The following is a 25,784-nucleotide window of genomic DNA, read 5'->3' as shown; positions in this document are numbered from 1 at the left end:
ACTTTTCTTTAAGGCCAGAGGGAAAAACCTCAAGGCATTTTTATTTCTACTGCATAACTTCCAAAAACTATATCTATAGCTCATCAACAAGTAATTAGACTCCAGCTGTGCTTGCTTTGTCTCAGACAATTTTTATAGGATTCCTTTCTGGATATAATAGATAATGAAAAAAAGGAGATTAAATTACGATTTCAAATTTCATACTAAATACAAAAGGCTTCGTTTATTTTGATCTCAGATTATCTAATTTGTCCAAGCAGATGCAAACGGCTCCAAGTTTATCACTGCAATTAGGTCTGCCTTGATCAAATTCATGGCTTCTGGTCCCAGATATCCTTCTGTTTCTACTTGTGATCTTGGGCTCTTTTCTCTTAGTATCAATTTTCTAAGTCACAGAATTTTTTACTCTTTCAAACTCTTAAATCAATTTTTCAAGCTGCAATTTACACATAATGAAATGCACCCATTTTAAGTTTTGACAGGTGCATATACCTGGGTGACCACTAAAATCAAGATACAGAACATTTCTACCACACTGCTTCCCAAAGCTCCCTGTGCTTTTTGGCAGGCATGCAGTCAGTCCACCCTGGCCCCTGGTGATCAATGACCTTTTCACATTCTTGATTGGTTTTGCCTGCTTTACAATTTCAAATAAATGCAGTTACATAGTACCTACTCTTCCTATTTGAATTCTTCCATGTAACATAACTTTTGGAGATTCATCCACGTTATTGCATATATTAGTAGTTGGTTCCTCTCTGTTGCTAAGTAGAATTCCACTGTTTGAACATATCATAATTTGTTTATTTGGTCACCAAAAGATGGGCATTTGGGTTGTTTCCATTTTTTGGCTACCATGAATAAAACGGCTGTGAACATTTGTGTAGAAGTCATTTAGTGAAAATTTGCTTTTATTTCTCTCAGAATACTACCATATAGAATCTCTTACAGAATTATATTCAAACAACAAAACATATCGCAGTCTTAAAAAACCAAATTTACTTCATATAAGTGAAAGGCCCGTTATTTATTCATTCTGAGGTAATCTTCTCTTAAAAAAACAAATAAAGCTCACTATATAAAGAACTGCCACTTCTATATATTGTATAAGAATACAATTACCATATAACATGCATTCAATGTTCTTCCCTCCATAGTTTGGAGGTGTTACTAAGGAGACCTAAGACATAATCTAAATGTTGTAAAATATGGAGGTATAAATAAAGTAGGAAATATGACATCATTTTTAGAAAAGCGAATGTTTTAAATGCACTCATTTAAAGAAATTATTCAAATTTGCCTTTTAGCTTCACAGCTGTAAGTACTTAAAAGACAACTGTGTTTTTTGAGAGCTAGAACTATGGAAGCGTAGTATCAATCTATAGAGCTGAGAGAGTCTATCTATGAGTGGGGGATTCGACAACCAACACCAGTCTTTAACTTCTTTTGAAGCAGTGACTGAAAACACCTGGGATGACTTAACTTTATGGCTTTGATTCTCCAAAGGTGCTACGTTGGATCAAGTCATCAATCTGGTGTCACCCTTTCATCTTAACGAAACACTGTAAACTGTGCTTAAGAGGACCTGGTTTTAGTTTCAAGTAGGGTTCAGGTCTCACTCAGCCTGACAGATTTATCAGGACTGATTCTACCTATAACTCAGAAAGGACAGAAAAATCAGCAGAAGTACCCAAATACAGCATAAGAGAGGTAAAGGGAAAAGAAAAATCTATGGAAATTCAGAGGAAGGGGAGATTATTTCCATTTAGAGGTACTGAGGAGCAACCTCAAAATGGAGGCAACTCAATGGCAGATGCCCTTGAATGGCAGAACTGGGACATGGGATGACGTCTAATAAATAACCTGGCACTACTAGTGACATACTTAAAATCGTGGACTGAAATCAAGTTTCGAAAGGCTGGGGTCTAAATACACTGTGGTGTCTAGGATTAGATCCTAGAGCAGAGAAAGGACATTAGATAAACTGGTGAAGTACAGATAATATTTAGATTTTAGTTAACTGTAATGCACCGAGGCTGGTTTCTTGGTTTTGACAAATGTACCACGGTAACAATATGTTAACATTAGGGGAAACTGGGTGACTGTATCCAGAAACTCATCTGTATTATCTTCTGTGAATCTAAAATTATCACAAAACTAGAAATTTATTTTTAAAAAATAGGGGGGAAAAAGGCAGGTAAAATAAAGCAAGCTGACAAAGAAGACTGAGGAGACCTGTACAGCTGCAAAGAGGCTTAAGGAGTCAAAGGAAAAACAAGACACTGAGCAGTAAAATCTTATACTCTTACTGTTATCAAAACATTGACCAATTACCCCTCTTTTTCTCAAATAGCACAATCAAACAATAATAATAACTCCAGTTCTGGGAATCTATTCAAAGAAACAACCTCTAATAAAGTTTTCACTTTATATATAAAGATGTTCACAGAATTTTTTAATAATAAATGGGAATAATCTAAATAGAATAATAGTTACATAAACCTTTTATTAGACCTTTCTCCATATTCCTCCTAAGTCTCCCTAACAAACTTCTCTATTTTTTATGCCACACTTCCTTGTCGCTGCTTCTAGATAGTTGATTTGTATCACAACTATACATAACACCTATTTAAATCACACTCTGCTGACAGAGTACTTTAATATTTGTTTCATGGTCTAGATTATGAGATCCTTGAGAGCAGAAACTAAGTTATATTCACATCAGAATCCTTAGCACATAGCGGTTAGTAAATAAATTTTGCAGAAATGAAATGTTACATTATATAGGAGTCACACTTGGATGAGTCTAGTCTCACAGAGGACAAATCCAAATTTTTTCAAGATCTATACACTAAGCAGAAGCTGCGTATATCAGAAGGCCTAAGTAAGCCACAGCTAGCCCCAGGGGTAGCAGATTTCCTATCAGAGGATACAGAGGTAGCTGTAATATTCTGACAATGTCGATAAATAGAAGGGCTACTTTCATGGAGGGAGTATTAACAATATGATAGAGACTGTGGTGACACGAGCATTGTGTATGGGTAAGAATACGAGCTCTGAAGTGATATGGCCCTAGGTCTGAGGCTTAGCTCTGCCTTAATTTCCTCATTCATATCATGAGATGACAGTAAATCTCCCTTATAAACTTGTGATGAGGGTTAAATGAGATGATGCATATAAATGCCTGGCATAGTGCCAAGCACACAGTAAATATTCAATAAAAGTTAATTTTTATTATTACCATTATTATTGCTTCTTAAACTTCTGGCCTCTACTTACATCAGTTGCTTCAGATGTGAAGGAAAGAAATAACCCAAAGGAATCCGGGCAGCATCTGTAAGAACTGTGAAGTTCTGGAATGACAATTTCACATCTGGAGGCCTAGTTAATATATTCATCACTGTTTATTATTGGCGATTGGAACTTGGAGAAGAAAAATAAATATTAAAAATCCAGACAATATTTAAGAATGGAATTTAGATTTTAGTTGAAAGTATAGGTTTAGAGTAAGAATTGAAGATGGAAGAAATATGGGACCTGGGAAGAAAATGCTTGCCCAAAGAGTAACTAATCCAGGTTACCACTGTGTTGAAGGTCCAGTGTTTTGTACCAGTGCAACACATGAGTAGTAATAGTAATAGAATAATAATATGGTAATGAGTTGCAGCCATAGCTAATACTTACACAGTACTATGTGGCAGGTACTGTTCTAAATGCATTACTACATATATTAACTCATTTAACCTATTAACTCTTAGACGGAAGCATTTAGGCTTAAGAATCCAACAGGTCTGAAGTTAAATCTTGGCCCTACCATTAATGGCCAGAGAACCTTGGACAAGTTACTTCCCTTCTCTGGGCTTTCGTTTCCTCATAACTAACTGGGAGTGAGAACACCTAACCCACAGGGATAATGTGAGGATGATCTGAGATTAAATAATAAATTACCTATCATAGTGCCTGATATGTAGCTGATACCTGGTAGCTATAGTTTTACATTGCTATCAATACTGTAATTATTATTAAATCTTATGACCAAAAACATCATTCTGAAGGCATGCAGAATAAAGTTTTGAAAGGGGAAACTTTTCTCTTCCTTCCTCATTCCTCTCCACCTTTTCAAAAAATGGTAAGCATCCTATATTATTATTAAGCTTTTTCTCAGAATAAACTACACATGAATAAAAGAGTAGGATATTATAAAGGTAAAAAGACCCTTAGACTAGCTTTAAAGATTTTTCCCTCTAGGAACAATAGTAGTGAAAATTTTACAGTTCCTTAAAGTAAATAGTAGTGAAAAGAATGAAAATGGCATATGGCTAGGGGAATCTTCCAAAGAAACTACTCCACACAACCATCCCCTTTTCTCTTCTCTGCCTTTTAAGGTTACGGTAACATGATAGAAAATCTGAGACTCACACCATCTGTCCAGGCAGTTCTATCACTGCTCATTTCTCTCGTTAAATAATCAGAACACTTTCCACTTCCCAAACACTGCTACCATAAAGAGCAGTTAAAGCACAATGAAAGAAGACTTTTCTAGCCAGAGATGTAGCGGTTAGAAGTGCATAGTTCTTTTGAGGTCTGACATGGGATCATGTCAGTGAGAAGAAAGAAATCCTTCTAAGAAAGCCTTAGAAGAAAAATTAAGACTAACATGATTATAATACCAGCTTCAGAAATTACTTTTCTTAGAACAAAGGTGACATTCTCATATGAGTTCTCTAAGAATAGGTGTGGCAGCTTAATACTAAGATAATTATATAGGTTTCTGATCTGTAAATTTTTTATAAGACTAAGAACAGAAATACTACTGCTACAGAGAGTATTAATAATAGCAGCTAATAATTACTTAGCACTCAGGACATGCTTAATTATCTTCAAAACCCTTTTTGTATATTAACTCACTTAGTTCTTAAAACCATTCTATGTAGGAATTTCTATTATTGTTCCCATTTTATATTTGAGGAAACTCAGGTACAGATAATACAGCTGATAAAACGGAGAGCTGGGATTCAAAAGCGAGCAGACTGGCTCCATGCCTTTAATTTCTATGCTACACTATCTCCTAGTTTTAAAAAAAGCCTCTAAATTATGTGTTAAATTTGGCATCTTTATCATATTTGAATAAACAAACTATAGCTAAATGTCAAAAACACTTAGCTCCCTATTCACCTAGCCATAGTGAGAGTGTCAATTACAAATTCATTAACTTACTAATTTCTGTCTTATAATCTGAGCTTACTCAGCATGAAGGTGTTTGTTGTCATAAAGCAAAATAATTTTTTATAATAAATGAGTTTCGGGAATATGCTCCAGGATCAGGGTCAACTGGGATACTTTATTACTTTGAGGAAAAGGTTTGGATTACTCTCAAACCTCCAGAACAAGTTTAACCTTACACGGAGACTCCCTGCCTTCAAATAGATTCAGTGATCCCAGTAGGGTATGTCTAAGTACTCAGGAGAAACCAGTCCAAGTTTGGAATTCTTCTTCTATGCTATGTAGAACATTCCCCAATGCTCCCAACGGCTCAAATTTATTCAATGATAGGAGCCCCAATCTCAGCTAGTTGGTGAGGGAAATTTATGCTACTGGTCATATAACAACCACAAGAATGACAACAATGATAGCAATCACATTAGCAATCATAATATTAATAATATTAAATAATAATAACAATGGTAACCACCACTTACTGATAATAAGTGCTAAGCATTCCGCTAAGTGCCTCATACTGTCAGGTGTATTACAGAGGCAGTAGGGGGCAGTGATTAAAAGTATGAACTCTAGAGACAGGCTGCTGTCTGACTTATTCGCTGTGATGTTGAACAAATGACTTAAATTCTCAGTGCCTCATAGACTATCTGTGGTTGTTATGAGGATTAGATGTGTTAATACATGAAAAATGTTCATAGTAGTGCCTGATACACAGTAGTACTACTCAAATTTAATGGATGAGGCGATCAATGTTCAGAAAAGCTAAAGGCCACAATTAGGGTGAAGCTGAGGCTTCCCGGGTCTGCCTGATTCCAGAGCCCTTGCTCTCTGGGTTCTCTTTCGCATTCGTTCTCTCTCTCTCAGAACTCTGAACAGGCCAACTGCATCATAAAGGGCACTCAGTTACTCTAACTTCATTTTTGTCTTTCGTCATCAAGGAGTTTGACTATGGCAGTATTAAAAAAAAAATGTTCAAAATGCCAATCTAACATATTGCAGCCCATCAATTAATTCAGAATTGAGACACTCTCCCCCTGCAATTTTGTATCTGAATCATGTGTCTTAAGATTATAATTGGCAGTGTCTTTCCTTTCTTGGTAGCACATAAAATAATGGTACATCTTACAATGCATATCACCTTACATTTGACAAAATATGGTAGCTGTTAAGCCCAATCACTATCCTTTAAGGATTAGCCCTCAGTCTATGTTAAAGGCACATTCCAGAGCTTGCCCAGCATTCATGACCTCAGCTCCAGCCAATCCCAATCTCCTCACTTAAACTTCACTTGACCTTAACAATCTCCTTCTTACTGACCCTCACCCATTCTCATCAAATTATCAAGCTCCTACAGCTCTAAGAGCCGATCAGTTTTTTGGCTCAGGCTCTGGGCCTGATTTTTCTGTTCCTTATTTTGGCTTTCCCTTTCTGATGACTCAAGGGCTTCCAATCACAATGACTCTATGGACTGACAAACTCAGGGGCACTTCCTCCTCAGGGACTGTCCTTATAGGTAGTCCTCACTTCTCAAGCATAACTGGGCTCTCTGGGAAAGCTGAGAAAGTATCAGCTAACAGTGAGACTTGACAGTCTTTTTTTCCCCCCATTTTCAGTTACTTCCTTATTTCTACCTTCTGCAGTTATTACTATAGCCCCTTTTGTAAGTACTTATCTGATTCATACTTAAATTTTTTTCCTGTTTTGGCCTGAGTGCCTCCATTCCACATATGGTCAGTCTCTTCATAGAAGAAAAAAATGTCAAGTTTTACATCATCTTTTCCTTGGAAAGATAGTTCCAAGCTGTCTTCTACCTAGGGAGAAGATGAAAATCTTCACAGACTGAAACAAAGGAAGTACATTTTTTAAAATTAAAAAAACAAAAGATTCTTATGTTTTATATAGAGAGAGAGTATAGGTTTCAAGATACTGTTTTTCAAGTTGGAGCACTTCTGAAATTGGGATGCATCAGTAGCACACCATCGTTTGATTTCTTTTTTTTTTTAACATCTTTATTGGAGTATAATTGCTTTACATTGGTGTGTTAGTTGCTGCTATATAATAAAGTGAATCAGCTATACGTATACATATATCCCCATATCCCCATATCCTTGCGTCTCCCTCTCACCCTCCCTATCCTACCCCTCTAAGTGGACACAAAACACTGAGCTGATCTCCCTGTGCTATGCAGCTGCTTCCCACTAGCTATCTATTTTACATTTGGTACTGTATATGTGTCAATGCTACTCTCTCACTTCATCCCAGCTTACCCTTCCTGCTCCCTGTGTCCTCAAGTCCATTCTCTATATCTGCGTCTTTATTCCTGTCCTGCCCCTAGGTTCTTCAGAACCATTTTTTTTTTAAGATTCCATATATATGTGTTAGCATACAGTATTTGTTTTTCTCTTTCTGACTTACTTCACTCTGTATGACAGACTCTAGGTCCATCCACCTCACCACAAATAACTCAATTTCATTTCTTTTTATGGTTGAGTAATATTCCATTGTATATATGTGCCACATCTTCTTTATCCATTCATCTGTCAATGGACACTTAGGTTGCAAAAATATGGAACGCTTCACGAATTTGCATGTCATCCTTGCACAGGGGCCATGTTAATCTTCTCTGTATCATTCCAATTTTAGTATACGTGCTGCTGAAGCGAGCACTGATTTCTTTCTTAAATGCACATAAAATAATGTTGCTTCTTACAACTGATGACAACTCAGAGTAAATGACTTACAGTAGTTAAATGGTCACTCTGCAAAACATCCTGTTCCTGAGCCCCTTTCTGACTAAAGAAGGAAAGTAATCAAAGAATAATTATTCCCTTTAATAACCAAGTAAAACTATCAGGAAGTAAGTCTCTCATCACAATCAATAAATGAGTACTTATGTAACTGTGGCATAGAAACCCATATATCATTACATTATATACATAAAAAAAAGAAAACAGAAGTTAAAAAGTACAAAGAATTCTGAGAGCATTTCCCTAAGAAACTTATCCTACAAATAACTATGTTCCCATTGGACTTGGTGCATCTGTCTGTGGCAGCACTAATCACTTAACTGTTTATGAATTTGTTTTCTCCCAATTAGACAGTGGACTCCTCAAGGATAAAGACTGTATCTTATTCATCTTTGTGTCCTGGGTGCAGAGCTCAGTGCCAGGCAGAGACTGAGTGTTAAGGAAACAACTGCTGAATGACTAGAGTTCTATTGCTTTGCCTTTCACCTCAGGTAGATATTTTATTAAGTTTTTAAATAAACTAGAATGATTATGATGAGAGAAATAATTTTCCAGGAACTAAACATACTTCTACTTGCTTTCCAGGACAACACCTCCCTGGGAACAACCAAATTAAGAGTAAGGTCATTGCCGGGATCATAGGCTTAGGGCATAGGAATCAAATTGTCTAAAAGGAGATTTCATCTAAGCCACAATGACCTATTCCTAGTTGACCTGTGAGAAAACTGCTATGGCCTAGGACATGTGAAATAAACAAGAAACCCAAGTATCGTTTGAAATGATTCCATATTTATTTTTTGTTAAGCTTTTTTTTTTTTTTTTGACGTGGAACATTTTTTAAAGTCTTTATTGAATTTGTTACAACATTGCTTCTGTTTTGTGTTTTGGTTTTTTTTGGCTGAGAGGCATGTGGGATCTTAGCTCCCCGACCAGGGATTGAACCCACACCGCCTGCATTAGAAGGCAAATTCTTAGCCACCAGACTGCCAGGGAAGTCCCTGTATTTCTAATTCTTAGCAATCAATGGAATGTTTCAAGTTGATAATAATATGATGCCTACGTGAACATAAAATTAAATGACTCATGAGAAAAAACATAACTTTAGGTAGGGTAGATGAGAGTCTTACTTATTATATTAATCATATATTATATTAATTAATTATGTTATATTATTGCCTAATATAATGGCAATAAATTCTTCTGCAGGAGTCCAAGCTCCTTTTTGCCTTCTCATGGTCAATAGAAAGCCAGATTTTCTAGCCTTCCTTAAATAGTGCAGAAGTCACAAGTGGTAATAATCTTCTGCCGAACTCATCCTGGCCGATAATGAGTGATAAAATGCTACATACAGTGCTTTTAAACATCTCTGAGTTGCTTAATATAAACTTTACTTTTGAGGCATGTTACTAATGAAGTAAATCAGACTTTTATTACTGACCTTCCCAAATTTGTGTTTGAGTGGGAGTCCTGCATCTTGAAATGCTGAAATAATATCAGGTTTGTAATCTTGTATAAAAATTCCTAGGTCAACATCTTTACTATAAGGAATAATGCCACACTGCCGATACCATCCTAAAAAAAAAGGAATGAGAAAACTTTTTTAAAAACTTAAGTTTGGAAAAAATTAGTCATTATTATAATGGATAGTCTTTGTAACAGTGTATTTTATTTCACAGGATTAGACTTAGTGTGCTTTACCAAAATTAAAAAAAATTAGATCCCAACTTAATATCTATGATTATAGGAGCCACTTGTTGAAGAACATTTCTTTCATTCCTTCCTTCCTTCATTTTTACTAGTTTGAGCACTCAGCAGCCTCAAAAACTTTCATGATGTACTGTAATTTCTGAATAAACTATTAGCTTTAATAAGGTTAACTGGGCCATCCATTTAAAACATTAAGTTACTTTTTAAAATATTTAATCATAAATCTCTTATGATGAAGGTTGCTTTTAAGATATGCTAAAAAATATAATTTAATTCTTTTGCTTAAGCAATATCCCTTTCGTGAGCAGTAATTTGTAGAACTTAGCGGCTCTGAACAGCTCATGTCTGATGGATCATATAAAAAAGAAGAGCAGTACCGGCCTCAATTTTCAGCATACTGTCAAAAGATATTTCTACATATTTACTATGTATCTACTTCTAAATTGGGTGCTATAATAATGTTCTAAAAAGGCAAAATTTATACCTTAATATTACTAAGGGCTCTGAGTTTCTCTTATTATCCTTCTAATCCTTCCATTCAAAGTATTCAAAAAGTAAATAAATGTCTATGATTATCTTTGGGAAATACTGTTTGGAATTCTAAACTTTAACTTCATTTTAACATAGATCTTTAGAAGCCTAGCATGGGATCTCACCTCTAGTTTAAGAAAAATCTACAATCCACATCTATCAAAGAATCATGAACTACTAAAAGTGGAAGGCTCCTTAAGTATCATCTAATCCAACTCCCTCATTTTATAAATGCCCTTAAATTAAGAAAACCATGGGGCTAAGAACTCAAAAGATATCATGATAAATGATTATGAAATATTTTTGATGACAGTCTATAAAACAATCTTACTCCAGAAAGTTAAACCTTAAAGCATATATCACATAAATGAGATGTATGCTTTTTTGGGGGGGGGGGTGGGGGTTACTCTAGCTGGAAGCTCCTTGACAGGAAGAACCATGGGAATTTTCATCAAAGCCTAACTGACAGGATAACCATACATTGCTGTTTACACCTGTTGTACCAACATAATTACTAATGGCACTCCTTTCACTCTCAAAAAGTCTCTTGAATTGGACAATAAATTATATGGTAACCCTATAAAAGCAGGAACAAAATTAATTTTTGTACAAATATAGTTATAATTAAGATAGAACAAATACAGATATAATCAACTACAGTTATAAACAAGAGGGAATAAAAACAAAAAAATGTTAAATTCTAAATAATTCTAAAATCCAAAGGAGTTTGAGCTAATGCACAATGGAAAGAGATCCAGAAATCTTTCTTGGATTCTACATTTCCCCATTTCAGAATGAACAGAATGTGGTAAGACAGTGATGTCCAATCATGATCTGGAAAAGATTCATGGAAGACCTTATGACATTCCCTTTCCTCTTAGAAACTTTTGGTGCAATGCAAGTTATTTGTATTGTGTGTAAGTAAAGAAACAGGATACAGTTTTTTTTTTAAAGGTAATAACAACCTTTGGGATAGAAATAATAAAATGCTTATCTAAAGATTACCTGAGAATCACATGCAGTCTACATGTTCTGATATAAATTTTATACAAATTACCTATAATTTTGGGACACACGACATAGCCTTCCTAATTCTGTTTTATGCTTCTGAAGTTATTTCTTTAAAAAAATCAATAAATCCTTGCTCCATGCACTATGTTTATTCTTCTATAAATATGACGCTTCGAATACCACTGATGTTTTGTCATCTCAAGCAGTCATCCTTAGAGCCAAAGAGGATGAAATGTCAAAAAGACAAATGTAAAGCAACAAGAATTTTACCTAGACAAGTTCCACTGCTCAGCCAGAACCGTACTCCCAATTTCTTTAATGTTTTGGCTGCTAGTTGCAACAATTCCTTTGCACTCTTCCGAAAGGCCATAGCTTCCACAGTGTTATCATCAAGGTATTGCTATAGATATAATAAATAGTCAGCTATTACAGCCATTTCTAAGTTGCCAGAATATTTCTGTGACATCCAAATTAAACTTGAAAATTAACCCCACATTATATATTTTTTGATTATAAAAATCAAGTTTCAGAATTCCTTGTTAGTCACACATTAAAATAAGACTATAAGAGTGGATTCTAGGAGAGACAAGTTAAAGGGGAAGGACTACAACCAGGATTCTCAAAGGATGAGATTTATACCTTTATCAACTCCCTCCTCTACATCACAATTTAGCAGATTGGGTAGTTAGGGGAAAAGAAGGTTAATTAAGAGAGCTACAGGCATATCTTAAGCACAAGGCCTTCAGTGACGTTTTCATCATTCACTGGTGCAAATGGTCTTTAGGACAGAACAGTACAGTACAAAGAATGCGGGATTTTTGAATCAGATTGTGTTCAAGTCTAAACTCACTTCATTTTAGCTATGACCCTGGGCATAGCACCTCAGAAGAATATAAGCTCTACGAGGAAAGTAACTTCATTTTGTTTATCACTATATCTCCAATGTCTAAAAGAGTACTTGAATGAATGAGAGAATCAAAGAACCTCTCTCAGATATAATTTTCTCATCAATAATTAAAGAATAATAATTATACTTTGCAGGACTGCTGTGAAGATTTAATGAGATAATTGATGACAGAAAAATGTCTCACAAATTTTGAAATTCTATACAAATATTACTGTCATTTACTTATAGTCTTTTTGTTTTTCTGCTTTTCTTCATTTTTAGGGTGTTCTGGAACTGAAGAAAGCACTAAAAATTCTTCATTGATGCTTCCCTACCTACGGGACAAAATCTAAACTTCTTGGCATGGCAGACAAGGACACTGTGTTTAGGGCCAGAGTACTGGTCCAGCCTTATCTCCACCCTTCTCATATTTCACTCCCCAAATATATCACAACTTTTCAAGCCTCTGTGTCAAAATGTTTCCTCTGTCTGAAATGCCCTTGACTAACAACATCTTTCAGGTTTGGTTCCACCCTCTGAAAAACATTCCCTGATTTTCCCAGGAACACAAACATATTTATTCTCCCAGGGCTCCTCTTCAGCTCAACATTTAAAGAGCAAGAAATTACATTTGGTACTAGATATAGACAGAGACAAATAAAATAATCTGTTCAGTGAGCTTATAACAGTTACCATTTATATATATTTTTATTATAATTCTTATCATATTTAATTCTTTTTGTTCCAGAACAAAAGATCAAAGTCTTTTTTTAAAATTGAATTGTAATTGACATACAATATCATATTAGTTTCAGGTGTACAACATAGTGATTCAATATTTTTATACATTACAAAATGATCACCATGATAACTCTAGCTACCATCTGTCATCATACAGAGTTATTACAATATTACTGACTATATTCCCTAGTCTGTATATTACATCCCCATGACATATTAATTTTATACCTGGAAGTTTATATCTCTTAATCCCGTTCACCTATTTCACTCATCCCCCTTATCATATTTCATTCTAATTGCTGATTCTATTTATATTTCCTCCAATAGGCTGTAAACATGATTCCTTTAAGGCAGGTACTGAATCTCTCCATCACTGTATGTACAAATTGAAAATGGTGCCTGGTACATAATATGTGAGCAACATATATTGATAAATGCGTAAATGAGTAAATAAGTGACTAATCCCCTCCCATCCCACAATATCTTAAAATATCCTGGCATTCTTTTACAATATAGCAGGAGGAAATATAGTTCCTAGAAGGACCATATATCTCAAGCAAAAAGTGTCCCTACGAAAAAAGACGGATTCCTGAAGATAAGTTACATTCTCCAGAATACACAAAGTATGTGGGATCTTTTCAATATGAAAGCATCCTCAGAGCCACAATTCTCTTAGAACATATGATTGGCATGAGAGATGCATGTTCATATCCCTGTTGTAGGGGGGAAAGCCTGGAGCTAGAAATTTAGAGACCCAGAATTTACTCCATGCTCAGCCAATAATGACTATGTAACTTACATCTTGAAACCTCAGTTTTCTTATCAGTTAATGGTGAACACTTGGCTTATTTCACAGAGTAACTGAAAGGATCAAATTAAGTAACAGAAATGAAAACTTTGTGTTCTACAAAAATATTACTCTAACAATTATGTCCAACTGAGGCTGCCCCTGCAAAGACACACTCCCAGCTCTGACATACCTTTAATAAATAACATGACACTCCCAGAAATTCCATTTCTTAGAACTGACCCTCATATGCGTTAAAGTATAAACATGTATATACCTATACACCTTATACATCTGTTACGGACTTTAAAAGTTATAGTTATACATACTTTTTTTCATTTAAAAATGTCTCATATAAATCTTAGGATTACCAGGCCTCTTAGAAAAAGGCTAAATCCTAATTTAAATACCAGTCCATATGATCTTTCTTGTTCAGGCAACCTTTCCACAAATCTTTCCCCAAAATATAGATGAAAAATAATAAAATGACAGAAGGTGTCCACTCATTTCACAGATGAGGAAACTAAGGCTCAGAAATTTGCCCCAGGTCTCAGAGCAACTTAGTAGAAGAAAGAGGATATGAATGTGGCTTTCTAGATATTTCTGGGCCAGGGGTCCAGATATTTCCATACTCCCCTCTGGTTTTTTACTGGAACTCAACAAACTGAAGCTCATCAATTATTTTTTGATGGTTACTGCTGAAACAAAATCAAGTGCAGGAAAATGTGTATTATCCTAGTCCTAAACTTCTTGGTAGACTGAGAAAATAATTAAGGTAAATAAAGTAAGCCAGGAGAGCACTTCCCCTCTGTTCTCCTTCCCTCCCTGGACTCCTCTAAACTAGAGCCATTAGATGAGGCAGAGCAAGAAAGCGCACAGTGGTGGCCTGGCATGTGTATCGGAGCCTGAGAAGGCGTCAAGGGCATCCACATGGAGGAGAGTCCAGTGTGGGGAGCCAGAGCCTGAGCAGGATGAGAAGTGTGTCTGTATGTGGGAATAGCCTAGTGGGGGAGAGTAACACCCAAGCAGGATGAGGATAGCATCCACGTGGGAGAGGGAACAGCAGAAATAATGGGAGACTGAACAAATAAGTAAATATATTAAGGGTAACATAAGTCAGGTTTCTCACTGTTTGAGAAGGGAGTCACAAATATGGAAATTAACCCTATGCTGTTTAATTGAAATATAAATTAGACTGAAGACATCAATGTGGATTCATGGATTGTGATAGATAGACAGATACAGAAGTAAATACACACACACACACACACACACACACACACACACACACACACTCTACTCCTGTCACTAAGAGGCCCTGCAGGCAAGCAAATCTGGCATCCAGGCTTGGCTTCTAAAAGGAATCAGTAACCAGAGAGATGGCTGATTCCAGGATTGTAGCAGGGACATTACAAGATGAACATAGAATATCTTGAGCCAAAAAGCAAGAAGGTGCTCAAAAGATGATGGAGACATGTCAAAAAGACACAGAAGTCACGTGAGGGGGCTTCCACTGGCCAAGTATGGAACAGTGTGAGGATCCAAATAAATGATGAAAATAGTGCGCTATAACTCATTGAAGAAAATAGGAAATCATGAGCTCATATTGACATAAACAAATAAACTTGAAAGTTTGAGGAAGATACTGACAATATTTACAGACTTTTAAAGTACCTTCATGCCAAATACCTATTAATTACAAAGGGAAAAATAGAAACTTCACCAGGGTGAAGCCAGCAGACAGCACTTTAATCACGTAATCAATGTAAAAGTCAATAGTAATGGGACAAATCAAGATCATGCAGCCCCTGACAGGATGAAGTGAAAGCACAAAATCACTTCTGTGTTATTCCTACTAAAGGTATATAACTTAAATCTAACTTGAGGAAAAACCAAACAAACCCCAAACAAGGAACAATGTACAAAATATCTGGCCTGTAATCTTCAAAAGTATCAAAGTCATAAAACTTAAAAAGTGATTGTGAAACTGTTCCAGACTGAAGGAAACTAAAGAGACAGAAAAATTAAATGCAACATGTGATTCTTAACGGAATCCTTTTATTATAATAGTCATTATTGGGATAATTAGCAAAACTTGAATGAGGATTAAACGGTAATAATCTTTATATTAATTTCCTGATTTTTGTACTAAGACATGTAGGAGAATGTTCTTGTTTTCAAGAAATACTAAATTATTTGAAGTTGTGGGGCAGATGTTGACAACTTACTTGCAAATGGTTCAGGAAAAAGAATTATTTGTATTGCATCTGTAACTTTTCTGAAAGTTTGAAAATGTTTCCAAAAATTATTATAAAAAAAAAAGAAAGTTAGGAGGCTGCTTTATGAGATCTAGTAGATTCATTGATTTTTTTTTTTTTAAAACACCAGGCATTGTATTTAAGACTGTTTGGCGCCATCAAGTGTTCAAAGTTATGTATGTTCATCTTAATTTGAAAACTGACATTCCTGTGGTTATAACGTAAGAAATGATGAAGAATGAAACATTTACAAGGGTAAGGATTAAAAAAAGTTATCAATCCCATTAGGTACTCTATATCAGTAATAACAGTACATTAGCAGAAGAGGAAAACAAATCAGTAATCACGAGTCTGTCTTGCTACTAGTGAAGGACACAAATAACATGATGAAGAATGAATACAAAGTTTGGGACTTCCCTGGTGGCGCAGTGGTTGAGAATCCACCTGCCAATGCAGAGGACACAGGTTCAAGCCGTGGTCTGGGAAGATCCCACATGCCGCGGAGAATCTAAGCCTGTGTGCCACAACGACTGAGCCTGCATGCCACAACTACTGAAGCCTAGAGCCCGTGCTCCGTAACAAGAGAAGCTACCACAATAAGACCGCGCACCACAACCAAGAGTAGCCCCTGCTTGCCGCAACTAGAGAAAGCCTGCGCACAGCAACGAATACCCAACACAGCCAGAAATAAAATAAATAAATTAAAAAAAAAAGATTTAGCATAAAAAAAAGAATGAATACAAAGTTCCACTTGATCCTGTTATGAAGAGAAACCTGTCAATAGCATTATAGCCTTGCTATGTGATGGTACTTTAAACACCAAAAGTATGAGGCTATGATAAGCTGATTAGCCCTCTGAGCATCTGTCACCCATATTCTTTACTCTAATGCTGACTGAATGGTTGCCCTTAAAATTTAAAAAGCAAAAGTGAAAATATGCAATTAAAAAAATATAACACTATTCTCATGATTTCTCAATATCTTGAAACATTTTACACCTTACACTGCCTTCTCACAAAGTTCAATAAAATGAGTCTGGGCAAATGCTTGCTAGGTAATGGAGTAGCCCTAATAAGTGTCCTGGAAAAAAACCATTTGATTCGGATGAGCACCTTATTCTTCATGCATTTTTCCACCACTATAGGAGCTTTTCTTTGCGCCAGCTACTGTGCTAGATACTGGGGCTATAGAGGTGAGTAAAATAAAGATGCCTGCCATCAAGAAGTTCACATAATCTTGTAGGGGGACAAGACTGACATTCACAATTAACTGTGATAATTGCTATGACAGAGGTGGCAACCAGAAAAAAACTCCCCTGAGGCAGGAACAGTGAAAGAATGGTCAAGTGCAAGCACATAGTCTGCATCTCTTCTGCTTCCTGCTACTCTGTGGTGGGGATATGATGGGCAGCACTTGCCTAATAATGCTGGCCCAGCCACACATGCGGTTTTCCAGCTTTTCATCCATGAGGCTGACTGGGTATGCTTCACAGTCACATAACTATAGATTTAAGGGAACAGGGCTAGGAAGGCCCACCCAGGCTGTAAGGTCTAGGCCCTGGGTGCCAGTACAGCCTACCAGAAAAAAACCTTGCATTTGTGGGTACTGGGCATTTGGCCAGTGATGATACAGCTGGTACTTCATTTTCCCATTCCACTCCTGTCCTTGTGTACACAGCTTTCTTGGAAGGGAACCCCAGAAAATAAAGGGCAAGTGGAAAAATTAGGGTACCAAAAACCCACCATAAATTTGACTGCTTTCACTGTATCTCTCTTTCATGTCATTTCTTATAGCTGAACTTTCATGTCCTTTAAAATCATCTTTATATCCCCAGGGTCAGGAGAGTTCCTGGGAAGCTGGCTTTTAATAAATGTTTATTGAGTTGAAAGCTAAAGCAGCAGAATAAAGTAGAGTTCAAAAGCACTTGGTCTTTGTGTAGCATTTATCTTCAAAAACCTTCAAAAACACAAAAAATTCATATTCAGTGCCAACCCTCTGAGAAAAACTGTATTTTCTATGAAGTCCTCTCTAAATCCACATGGTCCATATTCTACATGGCTTCATCCTACTCAGATTGCTTCAAGAACAGAATATACCATCTTTATAAAGTTCATGGGCTATCCTAACTAAAAGTGGAGGCCAATGCTGAACCTGTCAAAGTATATCCAAATAAAACAAGGTCTCCATAGATATCAAACCATTCAACTGGGGAAGAAATTGTTCCTTAAGGTTAATGTTTAATCTACTTTTAAAAAATTGAAACCATCTAGAAGAAAGTAGACAAATCAGAAAAGATGCTTTCTTACTTACTTTCCATAAGTTCCTTCATTCCCCCCACCCAGAAATATTATACATACACTTCCTTTAATTTGAAAAGTACAATATTTGGTTATCTCTAACCTGAAAGAATGCTCGAGCTTCTTTATACCTACACTCAATAAATCTAGAGTGTGGTATTTCTTCTAGAAAGTGCATTGGATCTTTTGGAATGAGAACTTCTAATCCATCAATAGTAATTTGTTGTAACTCTGGCCTGAAAACAAAAGTTAAGACTTATTATAAGGATTTAACTCAGAATATTGGCAGCCTCTTCAAAATATACAATATAAGCAAATAGTTAAACATCAAGCATATTTTCTTCAATTACCTCAGATATCATTTTTAAAGATCTACTCTCTTAGCAACTATCAAATATACAATACAGCAGTGTTAACTATAGTCACCATGCTGTACATCAGATTTCCAGAACTTATTTATCTCCTAATAATTGGAAGTTTGTATATTTTGAACACTTTTATTTGTAAGTATGTAAATCCACAAACATACTTTATCCTGTGTTTGAACTCTTTATATATAGAGAGAGATTTGTATTCTTTTATGCCTTATTTTTGTCACTCAACATTGTAGGATTCATTCATCTCTGTTGTTGCACAGAGCACGAGTTCAGAGTTCCTTGTTTCCCTGCCCTATGATTCTTCTCGTTGTGCGCACATACATTTTGTGTGGGGCTTTAAGAACAATGTTGCTATGATCATTCTGATATATATTATATTTCCTGGGGCACATGTTCATGAGTTGCTTCCTGTTGAATATTTACATTTCAAAACTGATTTACATGAATTACATTTTAGATTTAATTACTAAATGTAAAAGAAAGAATAAGAATTCATGACTGAACAAGATAGGTTTCACATCTCCCCTTCAGACCCTGAATTTACCTGTCAAAAGCTCCAGGATAACGACCAAACTGTAACTTTCGAAAAGGAACAAACTTCCTGTCAGTGTGTCCTTTGAGCCGTAGATGGCCATGCCAAAGGTAGTTGCCGCTCCTCTCATGGAAGACCACCAAGTGGACAGCATGACTGGCCAATGTGCAGATGTAGTGCAGGGGGATTTCAGTTCCAGAAAGTGAGTCTATCCCATCTAGTCGGGGGTCCTTGCTCTCGATCTTTAGGCACTGAAATCCCATATTTTCAGCTATCCGAAACCAGCTTTCCTAAAACCAAAGAAACATCAAGCTTGAATATTTAAAACCAAATACTAGTAGTAAAACTAAAGTGATTCTTACACTGAATCAAGTCATACATATTTTTGTCCTAATCTGCTCTTTGCCTGAAGATTAAAAAATGAAGGTGGGGAAGGAAAGGTGGTAAGTGGGAGAATAAAGGAAAGTACCAAAAAGAGAAACTACACAGCATGGAAGACATGTTCAAAGACTCTCTTTATGAAAATTAATATAAATTTCTTCCTTGGAATGAGAATGCCCACTCATTATAGTGTTCTTTGGTTAGTATCTATAAAGTAAATGTTAATATAAGGATAGCACTTAAAATTAAACCTGTAATTCTCAATTTAACTTCTAATAACCTTCAAAAGTGCTTCATAAAAGCAGGGTTTTCATCTCATAGTTATATCCCAACACCTTAAACTGCTACTAAAATAGAAGCCTATCATAAGGCACATCGTTAGAAAATAGACTGAGATATACTATAAAACAAGGTGCATTTTCCAACAGCATTAGTTATAGTGTAACTCTCATGTAACAAGATTAATCTCTAGGGTAGATTTTTAATCCTAATCTCGACACCAGTGCTTTAGATGATTAACCAGTATTAATTATTAAGAACACCTCATGTTTGAATAGAAGTGTACAGTTTCCAAAGAACTTTTATAAACATTACTGCATTTACATATGACATCTATCTTATAGAGTAAGTAGTACAGATATTATAGATAAAGAAACAGAAGTCCAAAGAAACAGAATTAATAAGAGGCAAAGCCACTGCCCACATTTGTCTTATCTAACCAAATACAAGGTTCTTTCTACTCTACAACACTATTTCTTTAAGTCTATATTTATATAATGTGTACAAAGCTCATTCACATTAATTATCTCATCTGATGTCCATAGAAATTATGTGAGGTCAGCAAGGAAGATATTATACCTAGTCTACAGTTAAGGAAAATAAAGTGGTAACACCAGACATTAAAGTTATTAAAGGATGGAAGTGCATCTGAAAGTCTTACGAGCCACAGCATTCATAAAGGTTTTTCAAGAGTATTTTATTTACATCACTTATTGTCTTTGGATGTTGTCATTTGGATTAGCTGTGTCCTCATTTATGCTCTTATAATACACACAAACCGTTATCATAGTATTGATTGTACTGTTTTTTAGTTGTTTAAACTCCATTAATAGACTGCAAGTTCCTCAACCTTAAGAATCAACAAAGTGGCTAGTACCAGCAGGTGCTCAATAGATACCTGTTTTTGTTGTTTATATTGTTAAACAAGAGAAAGTGACCATTCTGGTAAAGAATGCTAACCAGTATCAATAACAACTGTCTTCTCCTCTCTGGATATAGAGTGAAATCGTGTTTTGGTCAAAGGAATGTGGATGGAAGTATCAGATACCACTTCCAGGCCTGGCCTTACAATGTCCCAAAAGACCTTCCCTGCTTTCCCTCCTCCATCTGTAATGTAGGGAAGCAAAGAACTACAAGATTGGGAAGCCACACAAATGAAACAGCCTGCATCCCTAAGTCCCTGCTTAGAGGAAAGTCATCCAGGAATATCGCTGACCAAGAATAACCACACTGGATTTTGTCTAGAGACAACTACTCCTTTTTTGCCCTAAGCCAATGAGATTTTAGGGTTGTTTTTAGTAGCAAGTAATGTAACTTAGCCTGGCTAATACAATTTCACCTTGGTACTCCTTGTATTAGAATTATCAACTGTAGGATTCCCCTTTTTCATAAACCTAAGAGGTGGAAAGTACTGGTTGAGTGTAAGAGTGGCCAACTCAGAGAAGGAATCTACTGTACAGGATGTAAGAAAAGCATTATAATTTGGTAAATTGGGGAAAAATTTAAAAGGCCAGACAGAACTTGAAGAGGAATCAGACCTTGGGTTGTGGGAAGAAAGACTGACAGACAAAATAGGCAGAACTATGAAATGGCTCGCCTTTTTATAATCATGGCAGAGGAAAGCCAAGAACAAAGTAGTTGCTCTGATCAAACAGAGCAAAGGCCTAGGTCAAGACTGTACTGCACAAATCTACTCCCAGTTGCCTTGGCAGTAGTTTGCTCACTTCATGGTAATGATATTAATGAAGAAAAATCACAGGTAAATTAAGTCTATAGTAATTAGATCTGGTGATCTAATGAATTAGCTCTACCTTGGGAGAAGGTGTTGGGAGGACTATCCAAGAGCTCTGTATGATGTTATTCATATAAAATGATAAACATGACCCTGTGTGCTTATTCTGGGTGTTGCTGACCTTTTGCTTCTGACTCTGGTCTTTCTGGTTTTGTCAATCATGGCATATTCTCTTTCTTCTAAAGTACTGGTTCTCAAGGCAAGTGGTACTGTAACCAAGAGACATTTTAGAAATTCGTGGCGATATTTTCAGTTACCATAATGATTGAGGACACAACTGGCATTAAGAGGTCTAGGCCAGGCACACAAGACATCCTAAAATCCAAAATATGAAAATCTATCCTGTGTCCTGCATAATTTCAAGTGTTCTATCAGATAGTCAGGTAGTGAAAAACGTATGTGAAATTATGTGAGCCTCCATTTCCGAGGAATACAATTGCCATGTTAAAGGAGAGACAATTTTACTTTTCTGCTGTTGGAAACTTGTTTACTGTTTTGGAAAACTATATTACTAAAAACAATATCATTCATAATAGAGTCTATATTGGAATTTATCACATTTAGTGGTCCTACTAAATAAGTAGGATAAGTGCAAGCATCTGAATTACTTCCTTATGTCTTCCAGTGTAGTCATGCCTGGGCATTTACACACTGAAATATACATTTCCTTTCATTTCTACTTTATACTATAGTTGAGACATTACAGGATTGGGGAGATTATGTATGTAAGTAAGTTATAATTTCTATAGACTTCGTTTTGGGAAAATAAAGGAATGATAAAATACTTGTTGTAAAAAAGGTTTATAAGCTTTGTAGGCTTTTTCCATGAGGAACTCAGAGTCTAATAGGAATGACCTACAAATACTGACATTTAGGAGTCCCTGCAGTGAAAAAGCTGGCCTACTCTTATTACCCTATAGTGAAGTCCACCAGTTAATGAGGCCTAACCAGAAAAAAAAGCTTCCAATTGGTATTCAGTGCCTCATTCTTAAATATGAACAAAGATCAATGAACACTATAGAAAACCTGTATCATGAAAAACAGACAAAATAAAATAACCATACCAAAACCCAAACACTCACAAAGAAGGAACTACAAAAACAAAATGCAGTAGAAAGCAAAGGACTTTCTTTTAAAAACACCAAACCTTGGGGCTTCACTGGTGGTGCAGTGGTTGAGAATCCGCCTGCCAACGCAAGGGACATGGGTTCGAGCCCTGGTCCGGGAAGATCCCACATGCCGTGGAGCAACTAAGCCCGTGCACCACAACTACTGAGCCTGCGCTCTAGGGCCCGCATGCCACAACTACTGAGCCCGTGTGCCACAACTACTGAAGCCCACACACCTAGAGCCCATTCTCCACAACGAGAAGCCACCACAATGAGAAGCCTGCACACTGCAACGAAGAGTTGGCCCCCTCTTGATGCAACTAGAGAGAGCCCGCGTGCAGCGACAAAAACCCAATGCAGCCAAAAATAAATAAATAAATTTATTTTTAAAAAAAGTTAGAAAAAAAGAAAAACACCAAACCTTTAAAATCTGCAGAGGGAAAAAGACAAAACTGCACCCATAAAATAAGAATGCTACTATAAGAAACAGAGTACACAGAGCTTTTAGAAAATAAAAGTATTAAATTTTAAGCAAAATATGAAAAAAATCAATGGCATTGTTAAAGATTTTGTTTAAAAGTAGAACAGTTAACAAAAGAGATGAAAAAAATCACAGAGCAAAGATAAGAAAATGAAATTTTGGAAGTCCAACATCCAAATAATAAAAAGTTCAGAAAGAAAGACATTTTTATTCAACATTATCCTGGGGGTCCTACCTAAACCAATAAGACAAGAAAAAGAAATTAGGCATAAGAGTTGGAAAGGAAGAGACCAAATTATCTTTTTATGCAGAGAATACAATGACCTACACTCAAAGAGAGAGAAAATGAAAGAGAGGGAGGAAAAGGAGGTAGGGGATTGAGGGAAGAGAGAGGAACTATTGGAGTTTACCTATAGAGTTCAGAGTTCAATACAGTTGCTGGAAAATAAGATCAAAACACAAAAGACAACAGCATTCTAATTCACCTATAATAATGAATTGGCAAAAGAAAAGGAAAAGTATCTACATTAACACCCCCCCCACGCACACAAAACTATAAGGTAGCAAGAAATAAATCTTACAAAGATGCGCAAAATCTGTAAGAAAAATATAGAATACTCTATTAAAGAACACCAAAGGACACCTGAATTAAAGGAGATATATTTCATGTTCAATGTAAAGAGACCTTGCATGCTTTTGCTTTCTCTGACTAGCCTAGACTAACCTAGATAATGAAAGACACATGGCCCAGGCACCTCCACTGCCTCATCTGACAGCCAGCCATCCTGAAGCAGAGCTGCCTAGCTGACTGGCAGCTGTATAAGTGAACTTAGCTGAGACCAGAAGAACTGCCCAGCTGAATCCTACACAAATTGCTAAGTCACAGAATCATAACCTACATAAATGGTTGTTGTTTAAGCCACTAAATTTGGGGACAACTGTTACACAGCAGAAGCAAATTGGAAATCAAACGTGCAGGTAAAAAGAAACATTTTCAGATATGAAAGGTTTCAAAATCCCATTCAACCTTTCTCTGAAGAGAATTCCTAAAATGTTGTGAAGAGGAGTTACACAACAGTATCTGCAGAGCAGATCAGACTGTATTAGGGCAGAAAGACCACGAGATCTAGGAGGGATATCTCCAGAAAAAAAAAAAGAAACTGAGAAATGATCTGATGTATTTGATCCTACTGAGAGTTTTATGTTTCTGTTGCAGAGTTCATACATGGATTATTGATAAATATATAGAAAACTAGCAAACAAAAAAAGAGAGAGTCATATAAGAGAAGGAAAATATTCAGAGTAAACTAGGTAGCATTCATGTGATTATCTATATATTCATAGTAAGATAAACACTGACTATTGATTTAACTACAAAATGTGATACAGTCATGGTAAAGGGAGAAGAGTGTGTGTGTGTGTGTGTGTGTGTGTGTCTACATGAGACAAAATAGATATGATAGCTAAATTCTCATAATTCATAATCTAAATATGAAATATTTTAAAAACAGAAGCATAAATATTTCATTTATAAAGGAGAAGATAAACAAGGTAGAGACAGGTGAAGGTGGTTGGCTCTAAGAGTGGGAATAAGGGGTGGGGAGGAGAGAAGAGTCAGATACTGATCTTTTTCATTATGAGCTTTGCCTTACTATCTGACTTTTTAAACCTAGTACTAGTATTCTTTTGATTAAAATGCCATGTCCTAACTTTTCCATAAGTTTAAATATTTTCAAAATATCAATATAAAATTGGAAGGAAAGAAAAAACAAGCAAACAGGGCTTCCCTGGTGGCGCAGTGGTTGAGAGTCTGCCTGCCGATGCAGGGGACACGGGTTTGTGCCCCGGTCCGGGAAGATCCCACATGCCGCAGAGCGGCTAGGCCCGTGAGCCATGGCCGCTGAGCCTGCACATCCGGAGCCTGTGCTCCGCAACGAGAGAGGCCACAACAGTGAGAGGCCCGCGTACCGCAAAAAAAAACAAGCAAACAAACATCATGTTATATAAACATGTTATCTGTTTCATCACCTGCATCACTGCATGGGAAGAACCATAGGCAGAAAAAAGTCAAAACTCACTCTCTTGAGACCTTGTCTAAGAGTCTGGGCAATCAAGGAAACATGCAGCTTATAGTACTTTGCCAGACCATACCATCACCCTGGAACATAAGCCCCACCTATCAGGGGTCAACACAACTAAAACAGATCCACTGCAGAGCTAGTGCACATCTATCATGGGCGGCTGACTAAATAGTTGAGCTCATTTAATCTGATGCTAATTTACTTACTCTTATTTGAATAACTCCTCAGAATGAAAAACAGTGAAACTGAAAAGTCAGAGGTATTCCAAATAAAGGAGTAAGCAAATTTTTGACATGTTTGGTTGAGACCTTTTTTTTTTTTTTGACTACTATCTAACCTTTGCTTTGTAACCATTTAAAAAGGATGAAAACATAAGTTTGAATTTTTGGATACACCTAAGAAGCACTCCACTCGAGTATCAAACAAGTCCTATGCACTTACAAACTGTCAAGAATAGTGCTATAGACGAGGAATACTACCCTCATGTATACCTTATGTGGCAGATACTGAAAATTCATCACCAAATCCCTTCCTACCTGCCTGCCTACACTGATGAAAATGCTAAAT

The 25,784-nt window shown here is 36.3% G+C and overlaps 1 protein-coding gene across 2 annotated transcripts in view; it reads right to left on the bottom strand.

Moving 5' to 3' along the window:
• The window catches only part of FKTN (fukutin), a 55,717-nt gene that overhangs the window by 8,249 nt on the left and 21,684 nt on the right, over nucleotides 1–25,784 (bottom strand). The window contains exons 4-8 of one of the 2 annotated variants that reach the window (XM_079707181.1): nucleotides 19,107–19,384; nucleotides 18,289–18,421; nucleotides 11,487–11,616; nucleotides 9,402–9,539; nucleotides 6,904–7,027 (exon numbers count right to left, since the gene is read on the bottom strand). In XM_079707181.1, coding sequence (XP_079563307.1) covers nucleotides 6,904–7,027; nucleotides 9,402–9,539; nucleotides 11,487–11,616; nucleotides 18,289–18,421; nucleotides 19,107–19,384 — 803 coding nt within the window. The remainder of the gene's footprint in view (nucleotides 1–6,903; nucleotides 7,028–9,401; nucleotides 9,540–11,486; nucleotides 11,617–18,288; nucleotides 18,422–19,106; nucleotides 19,385–25,784) is intronic. The other variant, XM_079707180.1, reaches the window with a different exon arrangement.

The sequence above is a fragment of the Hyperoodon ampullatus genome (genome assembly GCF_949752795.1).
Source record: "Hyperoodon ampullatus genome assembly, chromosome: 6".
Taxonomy (NCBI): Eukaryota; Metazoa; Chordata; class Mammalia; order Artiodactyla; family Ziphiidae; genus Hyperoodon; species Hyperoodon ampullatus.
The sequence above is the reverse complement of the archived record's forward strand: the minus strand, read 5'-3'. Positions and strand labels throughout refer to the sequence as shown.